At 39.6% G+C, this 11,710-nt stretch overlaps 2 protein-coding genes across 8 annotated transcripts in view; both read left to right on the plus strand.

Moving 5' to 3' along the window:
* Window positions 1-4,148, plus strand: part of ppfibp1b (PPFIA binding protein 1b) — a 33,108-nt gene extending 28,960 nt beyond the window's left edge. For all 7 annotated transcript variants that reach the window (XM_034685742.1, XM_034685744.1, XM_034685743.1 and 4 more), the window contains 7 exons: window positions 706-794; window positions 1,377-1,499; window positions 1,612-1,737; window positions 1,826-2,014; window positions 2,378-2,542; window positions 2,951-3,016; window positions 3,116-4,148. In XM_034685742.1, coding sequence (XP_034541633.1) covers window positions 706-794; window positions 1,377-1,499; window positions 1,612-1,737; window positions 1,826-2,014; window positions 2,378-2,542; window positions 2,951-3,016; window positions 3,116-3,199 — 842 coding nt within the window. In that variant the 3' untranslated portion in view covers window positions 3,200-4,148. The remainder of the gene's footprint in view (window positions 1-705; window positions 795-1,376; window positions 1,500-1,611; window positions 1,738-1,825; window positions 2,015-2,377; window positions 2,543-2,950; window positions 3,017-3,115) is intronic.
* Window positions 4,149-6,043: 1,895 nt separating this feature from the next.
* endouc (endonuclease, polyU-specific C) lies at window positions 6,044-10,599 on the plus strand. Its single transcript, XM_034686587.1, has 8 exons — window positions 6,044-6,255; window positions 6,404-6,460; window positions 7,226-7,325; window positions 7,403-7,514; window positions 7,620-7,741; window positions 9,355-9,467; window positions 9,634-9,784; window positions 9,907-10,599. The coding sequence occupies exons 1-8, from the start codon at window positions 6,059-6,061 to the stop codon at window positions 10,180-10,182; spliced, it is 1,128 nt and encodes a 375-aa protein (XP_034542478.1). The 5' UTR covers window positions 6,044-6,058; the 3' UTR covers window positions 10,183-10,599.
* Window positions 10,600-11,710: the final 1,111 nt, after the last annotated feature.

Here is an 11,710-nt window from a genome sequence, read left to right on the forward strand (position 1 = left end):
TCCGGTTCATTTTCAGAACAAAACACTCTGTGTTATCTATCACCAGATCATATTTCACTTAACTATGACCAAAAAAAATGTCATTTAGAGCGGAGCCAGGCTTGGAGTCATCAAGTTAGAGGTTTTCAGAGGCTGATAAAGACAACATGGGCGAGGAGAGGAGGAGGAGAATCCTTGATTCAGTGATTAACTTGGGAAAACCTCGGTCACATGACTCCAGCTGTCTGGCAGTCCTGCTCCGAGCTGCATTCCGAAAACGCAACCGGTGGGTGTTGACAGACAAGAGAGAGCAGAGCCGGACCGCAGCGGATTGGAGATGGACCGGACACGGATCTGGTGGAAGTCCCGTGTTAGCAAATTGTTTTAGGCAGGCAGTCTGTACCTCACAACTATCAACTTTATCCTAGACAGAGCTCAACTACCAGTAGCTAGCAGGATGGTGAAAACAGATGGTACAAGAATGAGCTACACAGCTGCACAGAAACTTCACGTTGTGGATTAAACTGAATGTAATAAAAGTCATCACGCAGACAGTTCGAACCTTTTCCCTTTCCCTTCCCTCAAAAACAGCCTCCGTCTCACATACCCATGCACATTACATTTTATGTCATTTACTTTTTGCCTCTCTTTCTTTAGAAGTTGAACTTTGTAACATGCACGACTTACAACCCGACGTGACACTCTGTTGTTTTCAATTCCTCTTAGGATGGCTGGATGACATCGGCCTGCCGCAGTATAAGACCCAGTTTGACGAGGGCAGGGTGGATGGTCGCATGCTGCACTACATGACAGTGGTGAGTGTCGACATGCGTTCCCTCCTTAAACCCCGGGGATAAGTCTAAGTGGCAAATAAGCCCTTTGAGTGAATAAATCTCTACAGCAAGTTAGGATAATTACACTGCAGAAGCTCAAGAATTCCTACTGTCTCAAATCCTCTCTTATTATTCAGGCTGTCTCTTCGCATAGCCATCCCAGTCTGGTGAATGCAACATCACAGAAACTGCTGGAGGGAATTTCCTCAAAAACAAAAATCACTCAGACTGAAAGGTCTTGTTTGCTAAGATCTCTCAAAACAGGGTTTTGGGCCCTGACTCAAAAATGCAATTATGCAAAAGGTCAACTGTTGGCACATGACATCATTGTGTCCTGAAATACGTTTTTCAATGTCCCAGTTGTCCCATTCTTCAGAACGTTATGAGAAGAACACTGGAGGGAGCAAATGATCAAATGTATCCCCTGAATCTCATCCCAGCTAAAGCTTTACATCTGAACTGCAACTTGACTGGTTGGCAAAAGCAGACAGTACATCTGAAAGGCAGAAGTTCTCATTGTTTGTGGTTTACAATAAATAATCAATGTGTGTCTCTGTCCGTCAGGATGACCTGCTTTCTCTGAAAGTGGGGAGTGTCCTGCATCACCTCAGTATTAAGAGAGCTATCCAGGTGCTCCGTCTCAACAGCTACGAGCCAAACTGCTTACGTCGTAGGCCATCAGATGAGGTGCGTCCACTTCCACGGTCACATCACAAATTAGCTTAGCAGCCTGTCGATCGACATGCTCATTTATAATGCACTACATTTTCTAATCATCACTCTATGTTTGTGCCCACAGAACAATATTTCTCCGGCAGAGATCTCCCAGTGGACTAACCACAGGGTGATGGAGTGGCTGCGTTCTGTGGATCTCGCTGAATATGCTCCCAACCTGAGAGGCAGCGGAGTGCATGGGGGCCTGATGGTACTGCAGTCTGGCTTTCAGTCTTTCTTGGAAACAGAGAAACTCTGCAGAGTGTCCTGTACAAATACGCCTTATCTTCTGTCTTCAGGTTCTGGAGCCTCGGTTCAACGTGGAGACCATGGCTTTGCTGCTCAACATCCCCCCAAACAAGACGCTGCTACGTCGCCACCTGGCCACACATTTCAACCTGCTCATCGGGTCAGAGGCCCAGCAGCTCAAACAGGAGTGTCTTGAAAACCCGGACTACACTCTACTCACTGCCACCACTAAAGTCAAGGTGATACATAATAGACTGAGTACCCTTAGTATGTCTCTAACACTGGTTACAGGGTTATGGTTGACCAGGATCATTTTTGAAGTGGAATGGTTTGAAAATCTCTTCAACTCACACATAATTTAATTAAATTAAATTCAACTTAGAGGGCTTCACTGCACTTTTACAGACTCTTTAAACTCCAACCTGTTCCTACAAGTAGACCTTTAAACATATATTTTCATTACACCGCTGTTTTGTATTCACAATAACTTAGTGTTATGTGTTTGAGATACAAGCCTGAGTCCCTCAGGGTTTAATCATTCTAAGTGTATCTCATGAAATGAATATATTATATCTCTCTGTCTTTATTTGTCTTCATTCCAGCCAAGGAAGCTGTCATTCGGTAACTTTGGCAGCCTGAGGAAGAAGAAGCAGGATGACAATGAGGAGTACGTGTGTCCGATGGATGTGGAGATGCCGAAGGGACGAAGTTTTCAGAAAGGCTTTGAGCTTCAAATCTACGAAGACGACCTTGACAGGCTAGAACAGGTGAGCTGTTTCTTTGAATGGTGGTTTTATTACTGATCATTTATCAAAGAGTTTAATATATTTTATACCTGAAACATCAAAAATAAGGATGCTATGATGAGAAAAATGTTGCACCATTTGAGGAACTTATGCCCACACTAGTCTCACCAGTTACACTGGCGCATAAAGGAAGCAGCAGCTAAGTGCATGAGCAGTAAAGTGATGTGGTTATCCTCTTTGATTTACGCTGGATATTTACTAAGTCCTAAGGCAGTTACTTACATAAAACGAAAAAATAGCTTTAAATCATGTGTTTCGGTATATTGATAATCATGTTTAAAAATAACAAGTGTTGCTTGGAAAGAGACTGGTCAATTTATGTTTCTTACATTGACTGGGAGTGTATTAAGTTGCTTTCTTGTATCACAGATGGACGACTCTGAGGGGACCGTGAGACAGATCGGAGCTTTCTCTGAGGGAATTCAAAACCTAACGGTGAGAATCTCAAGGCTGAATGTCGCACACGTTGTACTCGTCAGTAAAGTGGTCACATGACGTTAACATCCTCTGTTCCTCCACTGTGCCCTTCACCAGAGCATGCTGAAAGATGATGAATTCTTCAAAGAGAATTCAAATTCACCAAACCTCAGCGTAACAGACGAAGAGTCCAACGCATGAGACTGTGAGCATGGAGAACACCGTGAGACCTGGTCCTGCTGTGAATGAAGCTCTGTGCTGACACTCCCCCCTCTCAAAGAGACTTTTTCTCCACAAACCTCGAGAACGCCGCCAGGTTTCTGTTCAGAGTGACATTCAAAGATGAGCCTAAAGTATTACAGTGTCGACTTTATTTCAGCTTCACACAGAGGTGGTGTGAGAACATTCAGTCCTGTAGCCACTATCACTCTTGAAGTTTGTCTCCGTCTCAGCCGTCTGATGTCAGAGGGAACATTTAGAGCAACACCAATGCCTGTCTGCCTGCCAGCTGGATTCTGGAGATGTTTTGTGCTCAGCTATGTAGCAGCATCTTTCTATTTCTGATATAAGGTGATCAAGTGATCAATTTCTGGGCAGGTGTGTGAACCAGCAGGATGAGGACGTCTACAATTTAGTGTAGATAGATTTTAATATATGTCTTTTTTTATTGCCTTCTTATCGTAGACATATAGAGAAAAGGTGGACATCCCCAGATTTTAAAGGTTAGTGTAAAGTAATAACTTTGAAACAGCTGCTATGTTTTTTTACAGACCTTAATCTTTCTAATGAAATGAAAGTTGTTTTATTTAAACTTTTTACAGGATTTCACTCAGAAGTAATACTCTACCTGCATTTGCACAGATACATATCATATAGAACAAAGCCTAAAAAATATTATTGCATGGTTTTGAAATTCAACACATTTATAAAAGAGCTTCTTTATTTTATCTTTACTATAAATGTATTTCAAATGGAACCTTGTTGGCCAATAGTTATTTTTAAAAAAGGGCTGTTTTTGTTCAGAATTGTGATGAGACTCTGTCAGGATTAAAAATAATAATGTTGTAATTCATCCCTCTACAATACCTGAAAAGATAAACCGTTTTTTTACATTTACCCATTTCTAAGACCAATAAAGTAATTTAAATCAGTTTGTATTTTTCCCCAGTGAATGTGGTTGAAGTCTGTCACACACACACGCAAGAAGATAAAGGGAAAGGTTTGGATTTCACTGATGACAATGAAAGGACAAAGGGTCCTTAAAGCATGGTGTAAAACACGTTTGTGTAAATGTGAAAACTTGAGATATTATAAAACAAAAGCATCTCTATATCAATCTTTTCTATTTATCTTAGCTCTGCCCTGATCCCCTATAGTGATCAGTGACCTGTTGTAGAAATAAGTGCATTACAGAAAACAGGCAAGACAGGAAATGCAGCACTACATGCAAACAACTGCGGTGTGTTTAGTGTGCAAGTCAGATATCAGATTTCAAAGTCACTTCAGTTCTCATTGTGGTGTAATACTGGTTTCTGAAGAATCACATATTGTTCATTCTCAGCTAAATGTTCAGCTCAACTCTCAGTGATTCTAACTTTGTGCACAGTTTTAATTATAGTTATATATAAATTTGTTTTGGGGTAAAACATTGAATTAATTGGGATTTACTTTTTACAGAAACCTGATGGAACAGACCTTTGCCCTTCCACCTCACCTCCTTAACGCCCCTCTTTTTTCTACTAAAGATAAAAACTGGAAAGAAGTGATATATTACTCAATATACATTCATTCATAGTACATTTTTGAGTGACAGGATGTAAGTCTGCCCCACCTCCTTCCCTCTTATCTGTTTCTCTCAAAGAAATATCAGACAAAAGTGACGCACTTAAAACAAAATCCAAAAACTTGTCAACAGCTGAATAAATTTGATGAAATATGATGATGAAACTTCTCAAATATAAGATTTTATTCATAATTAAGTAAATATATGCAATACTTGGAACCAAAGGAGATTTTTTTTAAGTAGCAAGCCCACAAACCCCAAAATATAGATGCCAAAGACTTGCGACCCCTACTGTCCCTCAAAGTGATTAAATGTGGCTTCATTTAACTGGTCTACAGAAAATGACCCTACCTATATGAGCATGTGTCCGTGTTTCCTGTGCCTTTATGAATTAACCTGCTGCTACTGATGTTTTTGATAATTAACTGTTCACTAACCCTAAACGTAATAGTCATCTGGCAAAAAAAAGGCAGAAAACTCATTACATTTTATATTTTCAAGGTTTTATTTAAAGATTAGCTACTATTTTGTCAGTGTATTTACTATAATGGTTAAAATGTACTATTTTTAGATAACTTTGAAAAAAAAAAAAACATTCTGGAAGACCCCTCACGACCCCCCATTTGTGTCTCGTGAGGTGTCTTGTGGTCCCGACCCACACTTTGGGAACCCCTGCTATAGAGGGTGGACCATCATCATTGAATAAAACAATGAAACATAGTGTAACTTATTTATATAGCATCTTTCATCCATAAAAACATGCAGCCCAAAGTGCTTCACAGAATAACAGAGAGACAGAAAACAACAGCAACGGTAAAATTATAAAAAGCAGGATTATAAATAAAATACTTAAAAATTAAATTAAATCAATACAGTAAAAATTAATAACGTAAGTAATAGTGGAAAGAAAAGTTAAAAATAAGGTAGTGATAACGAGATCAGGTGAATACAAGAAATAAAAAGATAAATAAATAATCAAATAAGATAAATATATGTTAAAGCAATGATTCAAATAATAATGACACAGTTCTCCTTAGTTTATGCAGGACAGACAAACAGGTGAGAAAACTTTAAAGTTTATCAAACAATTTTATTTTACCACTCTTTTTTATATAACACGTGAATATTTAAATGTGGACCTCTTTGTTTAAGTTCACGTCATATAAACAGAAATTTGATTTGATTGGAACACGATAACGAATAATATAAAATACCATATATCTTATAAATCTGAAGACTGTGATTTCACAGCACAGGTGTTGCAAACATCTGAAAACATGCCTGGTTCGAGTGACACAAAGCGCCATCTGGTGTCTGTTCAGAGGAACTGTTTGAACGTGCTCAGTAAAAGGATCCCCCTCCACCCGCCTGCAGGACATGCGGGTGGAAACTTGATCAGCAAGAGAAACGTGAATACTTCACTGTTGTTCAAGCTGCACGAGAGGAGGCGAGTAAGACGAATCATGGCTGCAAGGTGTGTATCTTCATTTATACTAATCCCTGAAGGATTTCAAACATGGAGTCAGATTCAGATTGCATTTTATGCGGCTAAAAAAATTGAGCAGGATAGTTTTTACACTTTTTTTCTCGTTTTTATGTTTTTTTTTACTTGTGATTTTCAGGTTCGGTGGAGTCTTTGTCCTTCTTACAGTGCTTCTATCTGGACTGAATGCAGCAAGGTAAAGTAGCCCACAAGAACTTATTTCATAACTTCTGCTACTCACCACTGCACTTATTATTATATTATTTTTGCCTGTACATATTAGTCATGTCTATTTGTTGTTCTTTTTTATTTATAGCTGATGTTATTGTTATTATTTTATTTTATTTTTATTTGTATGTCTTATTCTTATGCCTTGTACATAGAGAGCACAGTCTACCTAAGTCAAATTCCTTGTGTGTTCAAGCATACCTGGCCAATAAAGCTGATTCTCATTCTGATTCTCATTCTGATTCTGATTCTGATTCTGTTGTCTACTCCCATTACCTTATCTACTGCCCATTTGTGGCGCAGTTACAGAAGAGCTGAAATGAAAAAGCTTCATGTAACATATAATGATGCATATTGAATTTTCCTTAAACTATCAGTGCAAGTTTTATGTTTGTATCAAACAATGTCCCCACATTTCATGCTGTACTGAGAAATTTGATGTATAAGTTTGTGTTGCTTAGCTGATTCAGAAAATGAAGTTTTAAGGGAGCTCACTCAGCCCACACTAAGTGACACATGGTATTTTTCTTGGAAACATTGGAACAAATGCCTTTTTATGCTCTAATCAAAATGAATGTGTAAACTGTTGTGATACAATCTTTTCATTTCTTGCTGAACATGTATTTTACTTATTTTTAGTCTTTTATGTTACTCTTGTGCTGATATGTACCTATGGGTCTGAAATAAAGTATCTATCTTATAAGTTTTCTGTATTTCTCAATGTGTATCACAGACCTGCGGTTAACCAGGAACTATCCAATATTTTCAATGAGCTGTGGAGGTTGGATGTGAGTCGTATGACACCGGGTGTGGACTACACAGTTTCAGTTCAGGTATGGAGTATATTCTCATCCAGATGGCACTTATCCTCCACTTGTATAACCATGTATTCTGTGTTTCATTTATACAGAATAGAGCCAATTTTGTAACCCAGGGCAGCCATGTTGTCCAGGATCATGCTGCACTGCCTCTGTTCTCCAGCGTTAATGAAAACAAGATGAATAACATCACCACATTCTCCAGTGAGTGTGTCTGCAAAAAACTGTTTTTTTCTTGTTCCTTCTCCTCCAACATATCCAGCTCATTTGCAGACTTCACTATTAAACCTCAGATTTATACTCCTACAGGGTTCACAAAACTTCTGGACAACTATGAGCGGTCCACTGGCACGGCTGAACAAGTCACAACAGAGGAGCAGACTGAGATTAATCTCTTCCTGGATGCCGTCTTACAGACAGAAGTCATGAAGGTACATCCACATCAAGCCATTTACACCTAAGCAGTTTACTTAAAAGTTTCTGGCAGCACACTTTGTCTAACATCTTGTTGTTGGTTTTTTTAATGAGATAACACACATAAAAAAACTTATTGTAGTGGGTCTTTTGCTCCCTCTGGTTGTTTCCCTAATTTTTGTTTTCCAACATTTCATGGGTTTGAGGCTGGAGTTGAACTCCACAGGGACTTTTTTCTCTTCCTGCCTCACTGCTCGATGAACACATAACTTCAAGATGTTATGATGAGAAAAAACATCTGAAAACATCTGTGTGCAGCTGAGGAATGCTGTGTTGGCTGCAGTGGACTCCCCAAAGAGGATCTGTGGAGGGGAAAATGTGGACGGGAGTATTTGTTGAATTTGGAAACACGCATGTGTTGGATCAAGCTGATGGCTGCAGTTCAAATCAAGTCCAAAGTTTTGACCTTCAGTTCAAGAATGTGTTTCCTGTTCTTAATCAACCTTTGAAAAATGTCATTCATATTTTTTAATAGAATCAAACTCTAGAATGTGTTAGTCACATACACATAATAAGACAGTAAGACATGTGCATACACTGAGCAAGGGATCCTTAATCCTGGTATTCAGATTGTCCAAGCTGATCAAATTACTTTGGTTACCCGATAATTACACAGAACAAGGTTAGGGCCATCTAACATTGAAAGCACTCTTCCTAGTTTTTTAAAAATTTGATTTAAAAAAAACGTTTTTTTGGGGGGGGGTGGGGGCGTGGCATTTTTGCATTTATTGATAGGACAGCTGAAGACAGACAGGGAATGTGGGGAGTAGAGAGTGGGGGAGGACATGCAGCAAATGGTCGCGGCTGGGAGTCGAACCAGCAACCTCTGAGACAAGGACTATAGCCTCTGTATGTGGGGCACTCAGACCTAGCTGTCACCAGCGCCCCGCACTACTCCCAATTTGAATGAGTTTGAGGAATGACTCAAAGGTACTTCAAAATGAGGCGCCATTGGCCTAGGAGCCTAAGCGTGCGCCCCATGTACAGAGGCTATAGCCCTCGTCGCAGAGGTTGCAGGTTCGATTCCAGCCTCAACCATTTACTGCATGTCCTCCCCTACTCTCTATTCCCCACATTTCCTGTCTCTCTTCAGCTATCCTGTCCATTAAAGGTGAAAAAAATGCTCCATGCGACATGGCGTGGTGGCAATCAGTCTGTGGCACTGCTGAGGTGTTACTGAAGCCCAGATTGCTCTGATAGTGGCCTTCAGCTCTTCTTTATTTTTGAGTCGATCTTCCTAGAGAAATATGCAGGTCAGGTTAGTTGGCTGGTCAATCAAGCACAGTATCATTTGGTAGTTTTGGCGCTGTGGGCAGGTGATAAGTTCACTGGAAAAGGACAGCATCATCTCCATAAAGCTTGTCAGCAGATGCATGAAGTGCTCTAAAATCTCCTGGTAGACGTTTGTGTTGACTTTTGACTCAATAAGGTTCAGTGGACCAACACCGTCAGAGGACATGGCCAATTAATTCATTGATTATTTTTATGATTAAAATAAGTCTTACATCAGAGTGTATGCTTATAAATTGTATATGATGTGTGTATGTTCATTTAAGTGTTATCTCTATAGCACGCTCACAGGCACCTGGTGAGCCAAGGGAAGTCCAGTTCTAATCTGAGGCTCTTTAAGAGTCAGCTGCACCTGATCTGGTTCCAGCTCTACCACAGACAGAGAAACGCTGGGTGAGGTGCACAGACATCATCATGAAAACTGTGTGTTGATTTTTTTATAAGATCACTGTGTGAACAGGAAGCAAATAAGTGATATATTCAATTACAAATGTTTCAAAGACTGTATGTTGTATTGTTTTGAAGTAATATTGTATTTCTACATTCAAACACTCTCCAGCCTGGACTCCTGCGGGTTTGAGCATGTGTTTGTTGGGGAGACAAAATCTGAAACACAAATAGTTGGATTTCACAACTGGGTCCAGTTCTACCTGCAAGAAAAAAACAACCACTTGGACTACAAGGGATACAAGGCCAGGGACAATGACTTGGTATGTACAACACATAAAGAGGTGCATTTCTTCCTGTAACAACATCAACTGTTCTTTGTGTTTACATCCAGATGTGTCTGACCTTCTCCTCTAAATCATCATTGATGTGTTTCTGTCTGCAGCCTGATCAGGACGACCACGTCCTGAACCTCCAGTTCAGCTGGCATGGTTTGGTGAAGCCCGTTGGCAGTGCCTTCATCGGGACCAGCCCTGAGTTTGAAATGGCAGTCTTCACCATCGTCTTCCTCATCAACACGGAGAGAAGCACCACAGTGCTGGTCAACATCGACCAGTGTCAGATGGAGCTGGTGGTCATCAGACACGGACGCTCCCTCGGGACAGCTTACCCCAAACTGCTCAGCAGCAACAGCCGACATGTTAGACAGCACTCACACTGAGGCTGAGGATCATGTGATACAAAGTTATACCCCCATAATATCCATGAGTCTAATGTAATCAATGTATACAGGTTTGATGAACTGTAAGGAATGATTTCTTTTGGATTGTTTCATTAATCATCTGTTAACATATGAGCAGTACTTTAAAGTTTCGTAAATGCACAAATGTGGAGTTTGTCTTTGTTTCAATGTAACCCAGAGAGAAACGTTGATGGGGATACCTACCTATTCAAATAAGAACTGTTTTTAACTCTTTATGAGCAAATGACAAGACGAGCTCCAAGTTATTCAGATCTCTAAATGTCAGACATCAGGCCACTTACCAATAGATTAGTTGAAAAGCTTTGTTTATTGTGTTTTTAGCGTGGTTGGACAGAGCAGAGACCACAATTAAAATGATTTTTAAAATAAAGATGACCCTCTTTGTATTCATTGATCATTGATTTGTCAAGTGTTACCATTGACTGTATAGAATGGACAACGTCATTTCATTTCCACCCTCTGTGAGCTTCAAAGCCAAAGGACCACCTCCATGGGTGCTGACATAACACTCGGATGCTACCAGCCAGCTCAGAAGTAACCTGTCAGCCAGGACACACTTTTAACTTACTGATAGAACATTGAAGATCTCTCAGGTGGATCAGATTATTGTGTTGAAGAAAGCAGAGAGTTTAATGACTTGTGTTAGTTTTCATTATGATTCCTCTTGCCGCTCCTCCTCTGCTTTGCTAATCCAGCACAGAAGGCTGCAGGAGCCCACATTTTTCAACAGAGCTATCAATCATGATGTCACATACTGTCCTTTTATTAAAAGACTACCATAATTAAATATTAAGCTCAAAGAATAATGAGCAATTGAAAAAAAATCCAGATGATAAGGACTAACTATAACAACAGATATCGTGTTGAAGATTAAATTCTAATACATTTTACTTTTGAAACTCCCTATTTCAAGTATATAACAATTGTATTACTTACAAACGGTGGCCCTGAAGGACGAAACAAATTTACAAATATGAATACTTTTACAAAGTTGGAGACAATTTTACAAACAACGGAACACTTTAACCAATTCTGAAACAAATTAACATTTAATTTTTATGGAAAGGGAATGTACCAAATACCGGAAGTGATCGAGTGAGGGGTCATTTAGTTTGTTTTGATGGAGATAAACCAAACAGAGATGGACATGGTTTACATATTAGAACATCCTCGGGTCTCAGAGACAGGTGTCAGACCTCAGATGAAAAAGCATCATGTCTCCAGAAAAGCTCTGTCATATCTCTGGAAAACCTTCATCATGAGTCAGAATTCAGACGAAACGGCCTCAGACCACATCGCCTCAGGCTAAATGGAGTCAGGCTCAAAGGAGTCAGACTTAACGGTAAAAGTGTTTCATCTTTTCTAAATCTGTTTCCTTAAATGTAAATTTGTTTTGGTCTTGGTAAAAGTGTTTTGCTGATGTGATTTTGTTTTATAAAATGTGAAATGTTTTCCAAAATGTAAAATTGTCTCCAACTTTGTAAAA

Source organism: Notolabrus celidotus, chromosome 6 (assembly GCF_009762535.1).
Source record: "Notolabrus celidotus isolate fNotCel1 chromosome 6, fNotCel1.pri, whole genome shotgun sequence".
Taxonomy (NCBI): domain Eukaryota; kingdom Metazoa; phylum Chordata; class Actinopteri; order Labriformes; family Labridae; genus Notolabrus; species Notolabrus celidotus.